Source organism: Cimex lectularius, unplaced genomic scaffold, assembly GCF_000648675.2.
Source record: "Cimex lectularius strain Harlan isolate CLEC.00 unplaced genomic scaffold, Clec_2.1 scaffold236, whole genome shotgun sequence".
NCBI lineage: Eukaryota > Metazoa > Arthropoda > Insecta > Hemiptera > Cimicidae > Cimex > Cimex lectularius.
This window is the reverse complement of record NW_019392957.1, coordinates 651,694-673,292: the sequence shown is the minus strand read 5'-3', so window position 1 is coordinate 673,292 and position 21,599 is coordinate 651,694. Positions and strand designations below refer to the sequence as shown.

The 21,599-nt window shown below is 35.1% G+C and overlaps 1 protein-coding gene across 10 annotated transcripts in view; it reads left to right on the top strand.

The window, feature by feature from the left end:
- The window catches only part of LOC106666357, a 46,552-nt gene that overhangs the window by 14,284 nt on the left and 10,669 nt on the right, over nt 1–21,599 (top strand). For 3 of the 10 annotated variants that reach the window (XM_014393501.2, XM_014393499.2, XM_024229467.1), the window contains one exon: nt 18,852–18,967. Coding sequence is in view for 7 of the 10 variants with exons in the window: in XM_014393499.2 (XP_014248985.1) it covers nt 18,852–18,967 (116 nt within the window). In the remaining 3 variants the exon portion in view is untranslated. The other 7 variants (XM_014393496.2, XM_024229466.1, XM_014393498.2 and 4 more) reach the window with 6 other exon arrangements.

Here is a 21,599-nt window from a genome sequence, read left to right as displayed (position 1 = left end):
CAATTAAATACAATTGGCGGTAGGGACGTCAAAGCTTCTGGCCTTCCTAACTGAATTTTTCCCTCTCCCCAATTAGCACAACAACCACGGTTGATAGTATTTTTAATTGATCTTCTTTTTTGATATCTGACATTGTCATCTGAAATTATGTTTGTGTAAAAGTTGTAGAAAGTGTAGTTTTGTTCGGCTAATAGGTTTTTATTTATAGGCAGTGCTTATACATTAATATACATACACTTTTATCGTATTAGTGCTATAGTGGATTAGTGGTCAAGCTTGATTGACAAGTGATACCATATGCTATGATATTTTAATAGTCAATCTTCGCTCGACTTTAAAGATCACTGACTTTATTTGTATTATAATTCGTGTTAATTTGGTTTATACTTGACTGAAACATTTTTTTTGTCTTTCTTGAAGTTTGATTAATGAATTGTGCGGAAAGTTGGAATTCCCTATCTCACGACCTCGGCATCCGGGTAGGCTGCATTTCCATTTTGGTCTTGGTTTTGTTTTAAGCATTTATTTTCATCTGATTCCACTCTTTTCCGATTTGAAAACAACGCGAGTATTAAACCTGCTATTAGATTACAAAAAGAAAAAATATATCAAAGAGCAATAGAAAGGTGGTTTATAAAAGGTTAGATAAGTGCGACTTTTGCACCACAAGGACGGAAGTGAAGGGTGAAGAGTTTCGTATCAATTGTTACATTGACGTTGAAATCATCGACCACATTTCACTATTGTAGAATAGAACAAAGAAAAGGGAAATAAAAGTTAATATTTAGGTGAAACTTGGCTACATTATCAACTGTATATTTAAATCCATTACAGTTCGTGGTCCGATTGACCAATTAACATTTTTCAATTAATTAATATTTATGAAAGGTATTGGTCAAGATAAAAAAGTCAGTGTCACGAGCGGTATTTGAACCCACGATCTTCGGCTAAATACGCCGGCTGCTCTACCACCGAGCGCATTTAGTCGAAGATCGTGGGTTCGAATCCCGCTCGTGACACTGACTTGTTTATGTCGACCAGTACCTTTCATAAATATTAATTAATTGTATATTTAAAGTTACAATAATTTCCCCTTCGTAGGTATTTCACATCTTTTATTGTATTCTTTACAAATTCGCACCCAGTCACTCACTTGCTCAGTCGCTCAACCACCCACATACTCATTCACGCACCCACTCACTTGCTCATCCACTCACCCACCCACATATTCACTCGCTTACTCAGTCACGTATTCTTCCGCTTACTTACCCACATACTCACGCTTACTTACCCACATACTCACGCATCCACTCGCCAACTCACTCACTTGCTCATTCGTTCACCTACTCACTTATTCATTCAATCGCTTACTCAATCACTCACTTGCTCATCCGCTAACCCATCCACTTACCAACTCGCTCAGTTACTTCTTTCACTCACTCTCGTTCCCTCCTCTCAAAGACCAATTCGCTCACTCACTCTTTCTTTCTCCACTCATTAATTCACCCTCTCTAGTTTCTTTTGTCTCTCTTTTGTCTGGTTTTTGCCTCTATTCCACTTCTGGGTTAGTAAATTATTTGGCTAAATCATAAACATTATCTCAACATTTAATTTTTACTATCTGTCCATAATTGTTATACCAGAAATACAGAGCTTTTTAAAATCATTCATCATACAACTAAACATTTCATTCCTTCCATGTCCGTGATATTTCTTTCATGTTATCATGTTTTATAATTTAGAAATGCAGTTTGTCCTGTAGTTATAATCCTGTTTGCCGGCTATCTTTACTATTATTATTACTATTATTTTTTGATCCAGCTAGTAAAAGTAATAATTAATATACTACCTGTTGAGTGTCGCGGACGATGGGCTAAATAAATAATACAATACGTTTTTCATGCCATTATCAATTAACATGTCATGGGCTCTGTCGAGATTCGAACCCAGAACCTCTAGAGTGGCAAATACGAGTCGGACACATTAACCACTCGACCACCGACTTTTTTTGCAGTTATTTCGATACTTTCGATGGGCATAAATATCGATTCGATTTCCATCTACCAGACAGGAACTTTTAAACAGCTCTGCGAACAATCCGGATTTATGGGGCGAGGTCTGAATTTCAAGACGTAAAGGTCGTTGTTCCCGTTTTATTTAGAAGAGAACGGCTTTTTGAAGTTTCGAGAGAAGGTGGGGTGATTTCTTCTGAATATTTCTCTGTAAAATTGCGGGTAATTTCAAAATTTGAGGATTTACGACAACCTTTGAACTTTGGACTCAATTTTGAAAATGCCTCTCCCTCGATAAAAAATGGATGTAGAGAACAGCCAGTTGAAAAGTAAAGGTCATGGTCAAATATTATATATATAAAAGGCAGCACACTATACGTACTTTGTCATGTTAAATTAAATTTCAGATGCAAGTGGCAATTTTTTGTTCCAACATTTTCGAATTTGATTAAACAATAAAAAGCTAATACATTTTTTTTTGTCTCTACTTATGATTTATTTTGAAAAATTGAAAAAAAAAACATTCCTTTTTAATGATATAATGCTTCCTATTATTTGTTACTATAAATAAAATTATGATTAATTTAATATTGCAAATCTTGTTAAATGAGAGAGGTATAAAAATTAATCGTCAGGAAATGAGTTTTTCTAGGATGATACAATACATTTCATTTGGCATAGTACAGTATGTGTATCATCTCTCTCTCTCTCTCTCTCTCTCTCTCTCTCTCTCTCTCTCTCTCTCTCTCTTACACACACACACCTGCATACACGCATTACAATTAATTCTATAAAAGTGTCTACATTTTTTAAAATTTTGTGACTGTTTAAGTTTGACCAAAGACATTAAAAAGTTTATTGTTTCATGTTTAGAGTAAGTGGACGAATGAGAGAGTGAAAGAGAGAGAGAGAATGACAGATAGTAAGTGAATAAGTGAGTGTGTGAGAGAGCGAGAGGATGGAGGAAGGTAGGATGAGTAAGTGAATAAATGAACGAGTGTGAAAGTGCGAGAGAAAAAACAAAAGAATAAGTGAGAGAAAGAGTGAGTGGGTGGGAGGGAGGTAGGGTGCGTGAGTGATTGATTTAATGAGTGAATGAATGTGTTAAAAAGTGAGTACGTGAATAAGTCTGAAAGTGAAAGAGACGAGGAGTGAATGAATGAGTGAGAGAGAGGGATAGTGAGTAATGAATAAATGAGGAGTGAAAGAGTGAATGAATGAGCGAGTGTGAAGAAAGAAGGAGTGATTGAGTCAATGAATTAATGAATTGAGGGAGTGAGGTAAATATATTATTCTACAAAAGTACTATTCCCTGTCATTATTTACAGGTGTAATGTCTATAATTATTTTAATCCTACAGAATTTAATTAAAACAACACCAATAAGGATTGCAATTTTATGGAAATCATATTATTTCTTGTTTAAAATGAAGGATACCCAAATCTATCAATAGTTAACGTTCGGTCAAAGGATTCTTTTTCGTGAACGATGAAATAAATTCAAGTTGTCCTTTAAATAAATGTCTAAAAGGCTTATTTTTAGATGTATCCTCACGTATTTCTTGTGGGGTTAAACCTAAAAAAGTCCTCTCTGGACCCGACCACCCTTGTCCCAAAGTTAAAATCATTTGTACATGTAGTACGGAAACATCCTTGGTTCTCCTCCTTGCAGAAACGCGTTTTATTGGGCCAAGGCCTTAACGAGATCAAATCCGCCATTTGCCGTGGGATCGACGCCAAAGTCGATTTTTCCCTGCTAGTTACCGACCGTTTTCTATATGGGAATTTTTTAAATGTATTAAGCATTTTTGTATTTGCGTTTCGATGGGCCTTTGAGGAAAAATAGGTGTTAGATCATCACTAAACTTCACTGTTTCTGGCCTGATATAAACAAAAACGCGCTGCCAATGTCCGACCTATTCTTAGCCTCAACAGTCTGCCGTTTTATTTCAGGTTTGTTTTCGGGTTTTTTATATTTTATTTCTATTCATCGCCATAGGTTGAAGCAACAATGTTTATGCAAGATTATTTAAGATTGTAAAACAACGAAAACCAAAAGCAAAATAAGTGTTTGGATCGTTCTTCTCCACAAATATCGTCAGTGAAAATGTTTCATAAGCCCCTCCAATTAATTCAAATGTCTTGCACGTGTTAATACATATGTTTTATGTTTAAATGATATATATGTTTAAAATCATAAAGTTTAACAATTGATTTATCTAGCAAGGCTAAAATGAATTTAATGTTTAAAAAAAATATTTTTACATGGTTTTAAAAGATATATGGTTTTTAATGTTTTTTAAAAATATTTTTACATGGTTTTAACGTATACGATTGATTGTGTACAAATATATTAAATTGGGAGATTTTCTCGTAGGATCTGCACGGTTATAAACTTAAAAAAATATAGTCATTTCCCTACAACCATCTCCGAGCATAAGCCATGTAATTAAACTCGATACCATTACTCAAAAATACAATTTTACAAAAACGTATAAGGTACAGATATCAGAACGGGAAGAATGAGCCAAAGGAACACCGCTGAAGGCAAACTCCCCTCCTTTAGACTGACGACTACAAAATCGACAAAGGCACGGGGGCTGGAGTCTTCGGGATGAATCCAAAGGCGGAACTAACGGTAAACCTTGGTAAATATGCTACAGCTTTCCAGTCTGAAATCATAGCGATTGAACAACATAGCCAACTTCTCTGACAGTCAGGCAGCACTAAAGGACCTAGCTTCAAGCGAGAGGAAGACAAAGAGTGTTCAGAATTGCAAGGAGGACCTGAGGAAAGTCAGCGACACTAATGACCTGACCCCGACATGGGTCCCAGGGCATTCGGGGCATGGAAGCAACGAAGGTTGGCCAAAGAAGGAGCCAACATGGACTATCTAGGTCCTGAACTCTACTGTGGCTTAATCTTGCCATAAAATAGAATACGTCTTAAAATGGATTCTTAATGAGTCCAAAACCTGGTGGAACAATACTACAGGTATGAGGCACGCCAAGAGATATATAGAAGGGCAAACTTACAAAGGAATTACTAGAAGGTAACTGCAACCGAATCAGGATTCTGGTTAGACTCCTGACATGGCACGTCCACTTAGAAAGCACATCCACCGGATAGGAGTACAGACAGTAGAAATACTGGTAGTTTTTTTTTAAATTGATTCAATCAAGTTTTTTTTTAAATGTTTCTGTGAAAATTGCTTTCCCGTATACTCGGTCATCCTTAAAAGGACAATGAGGATCTTTAACATCCGCACCTAGCCTTCCGGCCTTATCGGACGTTTTGATTCTCAAGATGAGAGCTGACGCACCTCCGCATACGACAGAATTGTGTTACTGCCGCAGCATTGGTGTAGAGGCAGCTCAGCCCCGAGGGCCAAGACAACCTTGCTCCCCGCTTGCCCATTCCTAGTAGTCGGGTCCACATTAAGCATCGAACCGTATGCCGCGCGCAAAGGGCTACCTAAACCGAAATACATCAGCCTGGTCTCCCGCGCACTCCCTAGATAGAGAAGGCCACTCTATCTCCTAGAGTATTGGGGCTTCTCAAGCATAGAAACTACCGGATCCGCTCAGACCGCGGTTTTGTTTAAAGTGAAATTGCTAACCACCCCCTAGAGGAGACTGCCTACGGTAAAAGCCGCCAATCGAGCTCAGCCTACACCTGCGTGCAAAGCATACTCGAATAGGAGCAACCGATTCACTACCCATTCCCATCCGCCACTACTCACGCATTCGAGGGACTCTGTCAGCGTAATCATAGCGTCCTCAACGCATATACGCTTCGGTCCGATCCGCCGTATCCCGTGAGGCCGGGTGAATAACGATGGTCATACGCAAGTTTCGTGCGCAGGTCACAGATAGAAGACAGCCTCTTTTCTAAGTTCCCGCCAGGGGCGTCACCACAAACCACTACTAGTCCATTCCCAGTGTAACAGGGGCTGAACCTTGGAACATTTCTGTTACTCCGTAGTACAGATGGTTATGCACCCTCCCCCGTCTATGCAAACAGGATCTGGTACCCTAACCCTCGTGTGCCTCTGGAAAGGCACCCCAGGCCTACATGAGTACAGCTTGTGCTTTAGACAAGTTATTATTTTGCGCCCGGACACCAATGGTTGGGAGGGGTCGCAAGGAAGAATGAAGGTACTGGATTGAGAAAGGGACGCGGATGAGGATACGAGGTGTTTTTTCTTTCTTGGGCCCCGAGCCTTAACCACATTGTACACATTGAACACATTGAAGGTTCTTGCAGCTAGGACAGGAAAAACCACAAGCAAGATCCTACATTAAGGAGCCGCTGGCAAAGCTATTGAGGTTGATTAACAACCTGAAGCTGGCCAGTGAATTATTAAGAAAAAAAACGGGAGCACAATAGATCTATTTAGGTGGAGGTGCAGAAGGCCTTACAGCCGCCTCTTTTGTCCCTATCTCCTCTCTTCCTACTTATATCCCTGACTTGAAACCCATCTCATTTAAAAAAAACGGATTGATAACGCACACAGCACAGGAGATTGCGAAATGACGAAACGCGACTGACATGTCAAAACAGTTACCAAAATGATCATATACGACCAGTTTAAAAATGTTTTGATACCCGTTCGTGATGTTCAAATTGTTATTTATCCAACAGAAAAACAATTTGTCAAGGAACGCCAATTGTATCAGATCGAAACGTGATTTCTAATCGGGGAACCATTTGCCAAAAATAAAATCTTGCCTAAAATCTTGGCTTAAATCATCAGCTCCTCCCATTTCAAAACACGGTCTGCTCCACAAGTCAATGAACTATGCAAATGGCCTAAAGAGCCGGACGAAAAGAGTTTCTTTATTTTTATTGCGATACGGCCGTTATATTACAAGAAGAAAAGCGTCAAAGTATAAAGAGCAAATATAACTTATTACATTCATTATTTTTCAACATTCTTAGAAAGGCAATATAACCAACTCAACTGAACCCATTACGACATTAAATATCGGCAGGTTAAATCAGACATATCATTATTAAGAGGAAGAATAATCCTATAATTTTTATGATTAATGGTGATAAAATGACAATTTTTATTTATGACCTCCATCTTATTTAATTTCAGGCATTTTTTTGACATTTCAAAGTTTTTGTTTTAATTCTCCCATGCACTAAAGTTTTTGTAATTTTACGGTGGAATTGGGTCGTCTTTTGTTCATAAACGTCCCGTTTGAAGTGAGCGTTTCGTTGCGTACTTCTCCATTGTGATGATTTCATCATGATCTTTGAGCGAAGACCGTCCAGAATGAATGTGTAGGTGAAGTTTCTCTACGATTTCTTCATGATCGCAACTGAGTAATCTTCTAATGGAGCTAAAAACCAATGCCATGACGGGTTAGGCGTTTTGTGAATATTTTACTTACACAGCCTAATCCCAAAATCGATGTTTGGCTATACGAGTTGAAACGTCTAAGCTTTCCTCGTGTTATTTTGAAGTATCAATCTTCTAAAACCACCTATCTTAACGTCCGGAGAAAAATAAACAAAACAAACTCTTAAAAGAATGAATTTTTCCTTTTATTGAATAAAGAAAGCATGATGTTTTCTATGCACTGGGATGTATCTTTGTAACTAGTCTTTTTGCAAAATTTATTTCTTCCTGTGCTCCAACGAACCTGATCACGATCAAGTCATAAAAATGCCCGAACCCTTTGACGTTATTGGCATTCACTTTTTCTTACTGCCGTACACGAAAGTTGAAATAATTACTTATCAACGTTATTTATGCCCTTGACATAAGCAAAAACGATATAAGGGGGAAACGGGATGTAAGCAGTAATCAGTATTTTAAACCATGTCGTCATCCCGGCATTGGATCATTGTGGATCAAAGGAACCAATCCGACTCACTCGTGACTCCATTTCGTACAATTTTCAATTCAAACTGGCCGAGAAGAAATCTGTTGGATCGATAAAATACATGAAAAACCGACGCGGAAATTATACACCCGCCGAACCATCAAGATTGTAAAACGTTGCTGGTTTAGCATCACGGTGAGATTTATATTTTATTCGTAAATAATAATTCGAACTTCCTGAAAATCGAGAAAGAAATAGTAATGTATTCTGTCAGTAGAAGGAACTTATAATAAAATAATATTACATCAATCAGACGAAAACATTTTTTTTCTTTAAAGACGAGATATTGAAAGTTATTTAATTAAATTAAGTATTTATTGGAAAGACATTGGCGGAATTAGTACACACAATCTCTCTCTCTCTCTCGCTCCTCTCCCTCACTCGCCCTCTAACTCACTCAACGTACACACTCTCTCACTTACATTCTCTCTCCGTCACTCAGTCTCTCTCTCTCCCTCTCCCTTTCCCTTTCCCTTTCCTTTCTCAGTTTCACCCTTACTTTTCCCTCTTGCCTCACTCTCCTACAAGTACTTTTTATCTTTCTCCCTCTATCCTGCAATCTCTCTCCCTCTCTCCCTCTCTCTCCCCTCTCTCTCTTCCTCTTTCTTTTTTTCTTCCTCAGTTTCTCTCGCTATTTGCCTCTCGCTCCTACAAATAATTATCGTATTTTCTCCCTCATCCTGCAATCTCTCACTCAAGCTTTCGTTCACACTCTACCCATCTACTTTCTATCATGTAGTTTCTTTAAATACTTTTCTATCTATTTGCCTATCTCACTATTTTTCTCACACGAAATCTCCCACTCATTATTCTCACAACTTCTCATACGCACACACTTCTCATACTTTCTCCATCTAACTTACAATCTCTCACTCAATATTTTGTGTGCACTCTCTCTCTCGCTATATCTATCTGTCTACCTATCTACTTATCCAACTCACAAATTCTCACACTTTCTTCCTCTCAAAATCTCTCCATACATAATTAATCCTTAATTGCTACCATACATATGGCTAACTTCTTCCTAAAATCTTTTGCTAACGAAATTTCACACCTTCTCTTTTTCCCTCTCTTTACCTTTATTTCTTTGTTCCTTCCTTCCTTTATATTTTGCCGCTTCAATAAAACCTGTCATTTCCTCCTCTTCCTTAAAGTCTGAATCACACACACACACACACACACACACACACACACACACACACACACACACACACACTTTGTCTCTACCTCATTCTCACCTCATCCTCTTTAGGTTTCTCTCACTTTCTTCCTCATTCCTCAAGCTATATGTCTCTCTTATTCTCTCCCTCATTCTCCTGCTATTTCACACTGCTTCACCCGTCTTCTCTTTTTTACTCATTCTCTCTCTTTCACTTTCTACTTCTGCCATTTTCTCTAAATGTTTTTAATACCCCACTCTCTCTTCTGTCGGTATCATTAAAAAAAAGAAAAACAGATGATTTTTGTTCCATTGTGAAGAATTAAATGGTAAGACCTTGCATTTTTTCTCTCTGTTGCGACACATATTCGATCGATTCAAATGTATGATGAAATCTGTTAAATGTAAAAAAAAAGTCTTACTACCTCGCATAATGTGTATAAAAGTATGTATTTTATCACCTCTCATAATTTGTATATGTCTGTTTAAGTTGTAAAGTGACAAAATAATGTATTTCCTTCAATTTACCCCAGCATATAAACTAAATTTGAAAACCAGGAATGGTTTCGTATGAAATTGGAATTGTGAAATTTCGAACGCAACTTTCGAAGCAAACGAATTGAATCTATTTCGGTTTTATCTAGGTTGATGTTAGATTATCGGTTAAACCAAACAGTTTGTGCAAACGGAAGAGATCCGACCGCCCAGTCAGCCTTGCTGGATCTCGTACAAAAAGAAGCCAGGTAGCTTTTTTGATTTTCACAGTTTGACTTTGTTTTCAGACTAGGTTTTATCAATTTCCTCTTATATTTATTTATGTACAATATAAATGTGTGTGTGTGTGTGTGTGTGTGTGTGTGTTTAGTACCAGTGACCTAATGATTTCACCACAATGTGTACAGAACTCAAACACAAATTTCACCATATACAAATAAATAGTTTGCAGAAGGTAAAAATATTTTACAAAACTCACCACCATTTTTTCAAAACGATCATGTAAGTGGATTTGATAAATTTAATAGAGGTTTCCAAAAAGTATAAGCTAACATCTTGTTTTTGAAATTGGTTTAGACAGTTCTTACTTTATCGTAAACTATTTGTTGATCTGGATTTATTTTCCAAAGTCGCTTTAAGGAAAAAGGAGCCTACGTTGAAATGTAGATATAGTGCAGAGGCGTCGTTTGAAGGAGTGTTACGCATTTTTATTTTTAAACCGGGCCGTTATTCTGAATTTTAATTAGATAATGGAGACAGACCAGTTTCTAAATAATATATCAATGACGTCGTTGTGAAATTATGAAAGGGATAAAGTATCCGAAACACGGTCGTCGGTCCTTCGTTCAACTCGAAAGTCAGTCGCGGGAAATATTGTTCAGTGCAGATTGTGTTGACAAAATTTTTTTTTCAAACAAAACAAATAAACGACAGAATTTATATCTGTAATAAAAGTAGGGGTTTCTATTGAAAATAAGAAAGTTGACGTAAATTGCGCATATTTGCGTATGCACAATGCACAAAAATTTAATTTTTGGTTACTACTGAAAAATTTAACGACGTTTACTGTTGGAACTTTTTGAAAAATAATAAATTTAAAAAAATGGGATGTCATCATTAGCTGGGACACTGTATATATACATTTGCGTTCAACAAAAAGTAATGCTAAGACCTAAGAAACCCAACGTATTAAAGTGGTATTGGTGGATCGAAAACAGAAAGTGCTTTCTAAATGGAATTTGTCACAGAATTAGTACGACATTTATGGACAAACATGGACCAGTATGAAATAACTCATTTAATTGAATAGATTTAGAGAGTTTGTTTAATGACCGTTGTAAATACAATTGGACCAAGAACGTTGCCCTGGGGTACAGTGGCCGATGTTTAAGGGCACATTGAATTGTGTCTCTTCAAACAATGTAATATCATCTAAAAAAATGGTTAATATACGTTTTAAATAAAATCGGACTTAGCACGTACCCCTGTGGTAAGCTGGATCGTTCTGTATGTAGACATACGTACAAAATGATAATAGGTCAGAGCTTATTTTGAACACTTTTGTTGCATCTGTTAAAAAACAATGCCTAATATACATAAGGGTATCTAAAACCTAACCCTGTGATTAATCGAAATTGTGCGGATTATGGACAGATATTGGCCAATGTGTGGAATAGTTTTTGTAAATATATGTTTAAAAGTGGGTAAGGCACGTTCTAAATAGAATTGGACCCAAAACGTATCCCTGGAGTAGAGCGAAATTGTGCGACAGCCAGGGAATGGCAATTATATAATGGTTGATTGAATTGAATTGATTCAAAGCAATAGTTTTCTGTTTTAAAAATGAATAACGGACATAATAAATAAAATTGTGCTCAGAACGTAGCTCTGGGGTAGACCAAAATTTTGGAGAGACATTGGCCAATATGTAAGACAATATTGATTTAGGTATCGTTTGTCGTGTATGCTACTTCACAAAATGGATAATGAACATGAGAAATTATAAGCAAAACGGATCTCTGGGGTGCTCTGGGTTTATGCAATTTGTAGACAGAAAATTGATAATGTTGAGTATTTATTTAAAATAACTGAACGTCATTATGGAAATTGTTATGAAGTATTGTTTGTGTCGTGTATTACTTCCTTTATTATTATTTTTGAAGGACGTATTTCCATATGAATTATTAATAGTCGATTTTATTTTCATCGATATATTGTTTATATTCGGTCAATAATTTTTTTTATTTTTAGCCCGCAGATTAAATCATGTTTTTGGCCGCCCATTAGCCAAAAATAAATCCACGTAGTCTCTGTTATTATTTTGAATGGTAGTTTAATATAACAGTTTAAGGTCATTAAATGTAAATGCTTCTTTTACAAAGTGGCTTCCTACGTTTTCCTTCGCTAGAACACAAGCAAGTTGATAATTTGATATACGTTATCAACGAGTCCGCGTAATAATGGATGGAGCTTCTTGTTTTTACAAAAATTACACCGGTCAAGATTATAATTCGGGGTTTTGAAACGGTCAATTCTCTTTAATCAGATCACCAGTCCGGCATAGTTATCGCCTTTTCGTACAGAAATTAAATTAGATCCCTGTAATCTCAGAAACAACCGTTGATGATGACTGGTGATATTAACGCCAATAGGGTAGAAAAATCTGAATGGTTTTCAAAATAAGTTAACCGATTAATCGTGTAGCATACATAAACTTGAACTTCATGCGCCAATATAAAATCCCTTTTTTTATATTTTTTAAATATAAATCAATTAATATTCAATCCTTGTGCACATCGAAGAATAAAAATACAAAATGTGTGTTTCTTTGCACTACCAACGATACGAATTGGCCTAATGTCTTTATATTCATTTTCTACAAATGCTATAGTAAATTTAACAACAAAACTTTATAATCAACAAAATTAAGTAAGTTTTAATTTATCAACATAAACACATAATATACACAGAATAAAGGAAATAAGTTGGATCAAATAAACTAAAATCACTTTTTATCGATCTCAAGTCACAATTTGCCATTATCACGACGTTTTGGTGCTGCAGAACAGAATATTAAATCGTTTGGACTGACAAATGTTTAACCTTTAGACATTTCGTAGTAAAAAAGTGGGAAAAAAGGCACACACATACTGAATTATTGAGTTAGTCTGGATGAGATAGTTAAATAGTTAGATAGAATGATAAGTGAACAACTACAGATAGATAGTCAAATATATTAATAAATAGATAGATAGTAAGACAGGTAGATCTATAGACAGATAGATAGATAGAGGGAGAGAGAGAGAGAGAGAGAGAGAGAGAGAGAGAGAGAGAGAGAGAGAGAGAGAGACGGACAGATAGAGCTAGGTAGAAAGCTAGAAATAGACATGCAGATATATACATATATATATAATAGACTGGCAGATGAATAGGTAGATAGAATCTCATGTCGCATTTCATGTAATACCAAGTTTAATGAGGAATTTGGAATATACTCAATTTTAATCGTTTAAATCCAACATTCTGTTTACTATTTGTGCATCTGAATATTGTATTTGTAATATTTGTATTTTATATATTTCCTCAGATGGATAGAAGATAGATATTCAGGCAGATAGATAGACAGACACAAAAGTAGATATATCTATATACATATATATAGATAAACAGACCGACAAAAAATAAATAGATTGATAGATAGACAGATGGATTAATAGATAGAGAGAGAGACACAGCCAGATAGGGATGTAGGTAGAAAGCTAGATAGATGGATAGAGAGATGAACAGGCAGATAGGTTGATAAATAGATATTCATACAGATGTATATATAGATAAATTGACACACAGACAGATTGTTAGATAGACAGACAAATGATACATAGATATATAGACAGACAAATGATGCATAGATAGATAGACAGATAGATAGATGAAAAGATATGTAGATAGATTGATAGATCGACAGATTTGTAGGCATACAATTATCTGTAAATCTATCTATGTATCTACATATATAATAAAGTATGTGTTTAGAATACTTTACTGGTTGTATCATCAGCATATTTTCAGTGTTAATTGAATACAATTTTACTGAAACAATTGCATCTAGCTGTTGCTTGTACAAAGTTTTTTGAAAAAGTCTGTTTGTGCAAAACTAGTTGCGTTAAATAGTTGCATTATTTTTTTTAATGTTGTTTCGTAATGTTAATAAATAAGGAAAGCTAAAACGAAAACAGGCCAAAGGGACGGGATAGCTTCCAAAAGGACAGGTTTTGGCAAGCGGTTCCCTTATCCGACTGAATAATCGACCTCCTCCGCCGTCGCCCCCTCCCCGGGGGTCGTCCCTGATTTTGTTGTTGTAGGAATTTTTCGTCTGGGACAAACAACCTGGGACGATTTTTCGGATCCCTTTCGTCGATGTCGATTGTTGTTTTTTCGTACCTTGACGTGGCACCTGTGGGAATGACATCAGCACTGAGTTTAGCTGGGCTATTTCCAACACTTACAAGGCAAGTCCTCCCCTCTTCCAAATCCCCCCGTTCCTCTACTCCGGGATGGTCTGCCCACATCTGCGCTCAGAGCCTTCAGGACGTTGACTTGGAGTTGAACGTCTCTTAAAAAACACTCGAAAATGTATGTGACAAGTTGATTTATCTGTTTCACCTTAAATATTTCATCGTCCCACCCAGGGTCCGTAGGAACCCATCCCTTCCGGATCTCCCTCCCCCGGGCGTTTGTTTTTTGAAAAAATCTGGGAAATTTTTCGCAAGAAAATACTATAACGCGAGTTCTGTGCAAGATGGCAGCAGTGGCTTTTTGAAGGAGGCGTCTCCTGCGACTCCTGCGTTCTCTTCAGTCTCTCCAGAGCTCCCTAACGGTCAGTACCGCCTCGGCCTTTTTCAAATTTGAACACAACTTTGACGATATTTTAGGTATTCATTTTATCATTTTTCCAACCGCGGTTTTATTAACAAATAAAGGTGGAAGGTGTTTTGTCTTCTTATTCGACGTTCACATTTTCCCTTTTGTCAATGGTGCAGGGTTTAGAAAGACTAACACGCGTTTGAATAATGATGTCATTTTTAATTTTGGAGTCTTAAACTATCGATGCCTGACTTTCACTCGGCTAATTGTTTTTTTTCCGGCGTGTATCAGATTTACCAGGTACCAAAGAAAACTGCGCGACAATCCACAACTAATTTAAAATTCCAAGTTACTCACACTGATGATTATGTTTATAGTATAATGCAAAAACTTCCTGTACGTTTTATTAACTACAAATGGAGATATTGAAATGATTTAAGCCTTCATTCTTGTCACACAGCGAAAATTATTAAAAGATAAAAAAATAGTATAGACAGGAAAGAACAACTTCCTTGAGTTAAAAAAAGGCAATGGAAAATCACTGTATTACGCCTTTCAAACAAAGATAGTGTTTTACATAGAACAAATAGAATATGTAAAACTTTTAAAAATTTACTATGTAACGTGTTGTAAGTATAGCACTTACAAAGCTTTCTTTTGATTCAAGTTTAAAATAAACTGAGAAAAAAAACATGTAATAGTTTCAGCAGTATGAATTTGACAAAAGATCTAATTAGGCCCATAAAACAGAAAATAGATCATCATTTGGAAAAATTCGCTCATTTCTAATTCTAAAACATATCATTTAGTATTTTATTTATTCTTTTATCTTTACAATACCTTACCCACCTTCACTGATTTATATCGGTAGGATCTCGCCGGGGGCAAAATGAGGAAGCTGTAAATGGGATTAGTTAGACAACAGCTTCCAGCTTTATTGTTGTGATGCCCTGACGGTGTTTATTGTTTGATTTTTGACACAGATTCTTTAAAAAGGACACGTGAATCTCGAACCGGGTTGACAATAAGAGAAAAAATAGAGTAACGCGATAATAAACTTTATTTTCTCCTTTGTAGGGAATTTAGGTTGTATATAATTTTTCTTTTCCATTATCCATTCCTAAATCCATTTTCCAATGTAAGATTGTAATGTGAATTTATGGGTTGAAAAAGTTTTTCATGATCCAATTTTTCCTTCTAGTTATAGTTTCTGAAATACACTCAATTTTCAGCCTGTAAACTGAAATTAGAGAAAATGTATTAATAATTTAATTTATTTTCTCAAAATTGAACCTACCACTTGTAAACAATACAAAAAATCTTTATTGAAATGGTTAGGGATGGTAATAAGTAGTTGAACTGCAATACTTTTACTATAATTTCTTAGTTAAAATTATTTTAAACTTCCAAGTTTGTCTAAATTTTTTAATTTTTTATTTCTAATCGAGAATTGTTGGATCCATAAACTATTTTTTTATGGGAGTAAGTGGAGATAATTTATCAGCATTGAAGGAAATATTGAAATATTTTACACTTTCAAGTTTGTCCTAAAATGAGATTGATTTAATTAATTTAATAATAAACTCTAACTTAGAGGAAAAGTAAGATTTTGAGGTGTTAACTTGATGAATACTTAAAAGTTCAACTGAACTTCCAAGGGCCAAGTTTGCATTTTGACTTTTTTTTAAATTAAAAAAAAAAAATTTTTAAATCAAACTTCCATATTGATTTCTATACTCAACTTGTACAAGTACTGTTGGCCAACATTGTACATTTAAGTATTAGACTATGTAGCCACGCTCTACACCTTATTATGGAATTTAGAAATAGTTTAGGGATGGTAATTATAGATAGTTTATACCCCCCTCGTGGCACTTACTTTTTCATTTCGACTAAAACCTTACATAAAAAGATTAATTAATTATAGATAGTTTTGAGTTATCAACTTTATGAATACTAGAAAAGAAAGTTTAATTTCCAAGTATCCAATCCTGTTCACGTATTGACTTTTTTCTGACAGAATTGTTGAATCTGGATAAAATGTAAAACTTCCAAGTTTTATATTTTTAATTCCTTTCAACCATTGATGGCTTTTTTCTATTATCGTATTGCTCGAACCACCCGCACTTTTTAATGAAAGTAAGTGGGGATAATCATGTCATATTTTGTTTTGAACTAACTATAGTAGAACTAGAAAATGAAATTTTGTGATGTACCTAAGAAAATAAACTTTAAGTTTCTTATTTTATCATTAAACTTCCCAGCCAAAATATTTCTTTTCGAATATTGTTGACATTTTATTGGAGTATGTTTTGAAACAACTACCATCCTTTTTTTTTATGAAGTGGTGATAATTTATCAGTGGCATTTTCGCAAAATGTTTTTATTGTTAATTATTTCCTTTTTGTTTTGCTATACTAAATCCGTGTCATTAATCACCGCTCGTGCTTTCTTCGCATTTTTACAATTGCTCTTCAATTACATATTGTCATTCAAATTTTATGACATCTACTCGACTCTATTGCCGAAGGAGGAAAAAACATACATTCCAAGTTATACAGATAAACATATCTTGAGTATAATAAAAATAAATGAGGATTCGGGAGTGACAAAAAATTGAAAATTGTAGTAATAATCGGTCACTCCATCATCCTTTCATCGATTATCTGGTTTTTTATTCAATCATTAATACAGCTCGTTTGTAAAATAAATAATAGAAGTCATTAAACAAGAAGAGTTTCCTAAATATTATTAGCATATTCTTGTCGCTATAGTTGGCCTTCAGGCACCAAATGTTCATGAAGTTATTTTTCTGACATTTTCTTCTTCTTCTTAATTTTTTAAAAATAATTTTTGTATACAGACTCGTGTCTCGCGAGACGTCCAACCATGTCTGTAAAATGTATGCGGGATGATATGCGCGAGGGGACGGCCTGCGCGTGACACCGTCGCGTTTCCTTTGGTCAAATGTCTATCCAGAGGGCTAAAAGCCTCGTCTCCAGAGGATACCCGAGAACACGAAGATACACACGAACATCCAGGTACAAAAAAACTGAAGAAAAAAGTATAAACACCGTTTGTTTGAGTGGCAGACCTAACGCTAACTCGTTGATTGTTGGTTTTATCACTAAAATAAACACTAACCATCGCCAACGGAAATAAATTCTACACGGAATATAAAACGAAAAAGCTTATAAATCAGTTTTCAAAGGATAATACTGAAAGTATTATCTCATTAAATTTGTAAAAATCTTTTTGTACAAGCAGATCCGAGTTGTCAAAAAAAGTCACAAACACGAAACAGAGCTTACATATAAGTTGAAATATGCTTCCAACGCTCAGCTGAACTTTCAAACCTCGCTTTTAATCCACCAAATGTAATTTGCGAATATGTCAGAATGCAAGATAAATGTATAACAAATTATAATTGAAAATGTATATAAGATTATTTATTATATATCTTCTTCCATAAATCATCATCATTACAGACAGATCAATCCAGATTACAGATGAATCTATTTTCCGTCAGTCTCTTGTTCTTCGTCTCTTTCTTTCTCTTTTTCCGAATCTATATCTCCCCTTTCCCTTTCATGGTTTCTTTCTTCATCACCCTCTCTCGTTCTCTTTCTGCGTTTTCTCCATCACTCCAACTCTCCCTCTTTTTGACTTTCTCTTTCTCTGGATGTGACTGTGTATCTATATCCCCCCCCTCTCTCTCTCTCTCTCTCTCTCTCTCTCTCTCTCTCTCTCTCTCTCTCTCNCTCTCGCTCCCCTCTTTCCTCTCTCTCTCTGCCTCTCTATCTACCTATATATCAATCATCTCTGTTACAATAGAACTTAAACTTTCTTATTTTGAACAATGCGTAATGTCCCTGGATGAATGGGCTAGAGTAAAATAAATGTTTGAACCATAGTACGAGGATTTTATGAAAATTATCTCAAATAAATTGATTGATTACGTATTAACATTAATACTACATCGACAATACATTAATCAATAATAATAATCGCATCGCCAAAGAGTGCCGAAATTACAGGATCTGGGAAATTTTTCTTGCTTTCAAAATGATGTCAACAAATCGGAGGAATGAGCTCCACCTATGACCCGAGTGGATGAAAAATATACAAAATTGCACATCAAAAATTGTAAAACGATTTTATTGTTGTTTCAAGATGATCAAGGAATTGTTATGTGTCTTGTTGTTTTTGCGCTCTTTTCTTAACGCTTTTGTGCATTATCAAGTTCAAAACAACAAAAATCTTGATTTTTATATTTTAATTTTTAAATATACTTATCCAAGATCTCTCTTTTCTTAAATTTTGCATAATTCCATTGACTTGCGTGAATCATTACCACTTCCGTTCCGTTCGGCTCTTTCTTTTCAAGAACTGCACTGACAAAAGAATCTCTTTTCTTTTTTTACAGGGAGTTGATCTCAACATGGATAAAAAAGGTTGGGCCCATAGAGAAAAACATTCCGCCAGAAAATGTACAAGCATTACTTAACGACATACGCTTATTTCCGTCGTCGAATGTGCAAGGTAAAGAACAAAACAATTTTTTAAATTTTGTTAATTTAAAGTTACACCCAGACCAGTCAGGGTCTTGGCATTGACTGTCACGGCTGGTAGTTTCCGTGCACAACATTGTAGTTGCTCTGTGTCAGTGTGTCAAGGAGCACCGCGGCCGATCTTCATTTTAAAATAGGAAGTAGCCTTCCGCTTGCAGATTGTTTTCGTTGTCTTTGAAATTCCAAAACAATTTAATATAAAATTGTTTCCTATTATTCTCGCAAATTCAATAAAAAATATTCAACTATACTTGTGTATTTGTCTATTTTTAAACTTCTATCGACCAACTTAGACCAATTTAACAAACATCCTACAAAACAGCTTTTTTAATTTTATTTTTGCAGTAGAAGGCGTAACTGCGTAGGTAGGAAATCATGGAATATTTTTACGTTTCGGCTCCTTTGACTTCCTGTTTGATTAGTCACAGCTTCTAAGCACGAGTCAATCTTTTTGTTGTCTTTATCAATAAGAAAGACGTTTTTTTAATCTTTAAATCGAAATAAACAGAAAAAAAAGCTTGCAGCAATAGGTGAAACACCTCTCTTTCCATACTTATGTATTATTTACTCAATAGGTTTCAAGTTTTTGTAAATGCATTACCAAAGCATAATAAAAAATAATGTTAAGTCCACGGTGAGATAGAAAATGCTTTTCTAATGGTGAATATTTAATTAATTTAATTTAATTTAAGGAAACCAGGAATTTATTGGTAGTTGAATTTATTTCTAAATAAACTAATAACCAACATCCTAGATTAAATAAATAATTGGTTTCTTTTAATTTAAAAATAATCTCTATTACCTTTTTTACACGTTTTAAAGATTTTTGGAATTGGTTGAATGACTAAAATGTCATTTTTACATGAAAACATTAAAGGAATATGAGAACAAAAAAAGGTACCATTTTGTAATGAAACTAAAATCTTTTTTGTAAAATGGCCTTTCAAAATACTAATTATAAAAAAAATAAAAAACGCAGTTTTTAATAACAAAATTTAATTTTTTATCCACAAATCAAATGTGGACTAAATATATGGAAGAAACCAATTTATGTTAGTTTGATAGTTACCAATCATCTTCGTTGTCAATGTTGAATTTAGGTGATTTCTGTGGAATCAACACTGAAAATTGTAGAATGCCGAAATGCGCCTGACTGAAAAAATCAATGAGGATAGGCAGACCAAGATGATTGGTAGCTATCAAACTATAGACCACCAAATCAAACACTTTACTTTAGTCAAATATTACATTTTCTATTCACAGCACGCAAATTAACAACTTTATAATCTACGTTCTCAATGAAATAAACCTTTAGGTTTTTATTAATTAGTTAAAAAACTGAATATAGACAAAACAGTAGTATAATCTTAAACTTTTCTTCATTTCATTTATAAACAAGCTTTTACCTGTGACTTTGTATACGCGGGACTCTTTTAACGCGCCTTCTAATGCGATGCAGAGTGCTAGAATAGCTTTCTAATATTATGGCTCGTTTCTCAAATTCTTCTCTTCTTCAGTTCACTCCAGTCTATACATGGTAAAAAATTGTCTGACAGTCAGTCATGAAACTGTTTTATATATATGGATAGGGATGGAATTTCAAAAAATCATTTCTTAGCGGCTATCCATCTCATTGTAGGAATGCACTGTCGAAATTTCAGCCCTTTAGATCCAGTGGTTTGGTCTGTGTGTTGTCTGTCAGTCAGTTATTTCCCTAAGCATTGGTGTCATTTTAGTAGTTGTACAGTTTCCAGACTTTGCAGTCACATAAGGTATGTTCCGACATCTCTAATGTTTCATGGAGTCAGCAAGTTTCTAACTAAGATTTGCTTATTTTTTTAAGGTGGTAATTAAGGGGTAATTATAATTGCAAGTATAAATGATTTTTATTTTCTTAATGGCCTGCTAGAAAAAGTGGTAGACTTTTGTTTTTCAGTTGAGATGTGAGGTACTTCTTTGATTGTTTTGCACCTAATGAATTTATCCAGTAGTAATTTCTTTATACATCCATTTATTCAGTTTTGCTTTTAACATCCTTTCTAGTGTGCCTATTTGTGGTTCTGGTTCAAAGAGTGTGAGAGCTGCTCCTGTTTTGGCTATTTTGTCAGCCAACAAACACACGGGCTTCCATCCTGGACGTTCCCAAACTAGCGTTGAGTTAAAAATAGAGGTGTCTAAAATAGGTTTGTGCACCTTTTTGTCCCTTATTAGGTATTTATTGGCCCATTTCTATTGAATGGATCTGAGCTTAGAAAATTAATGGTGTGTGGTCTGTAGGTTTCGCTAGGTCAAAATTTGGCCTTTATTAACTCCTACCCTCCACTCTATTGACTTTACTCCATGTTCCATTTTGTATCCATATGTTTTCCATAAATAAGGCTCTATAATTGAGTTTCAGGGTTTGTGTTTTTACAAACATCAATTGTTATTTTTATTCGGAAATCGTAACGGCTTACAACAGTAGTCCACTATTGGTCTTTCATCATACACTATTTTATTGTATCGACTCAGTTTAAAAAAGTACATTTTAATGACCAAGAAAAGATGTAAAACATACATACTCAGGGCCAATGATGACCTCAGCTTTTTGTCAGCCCATAAAC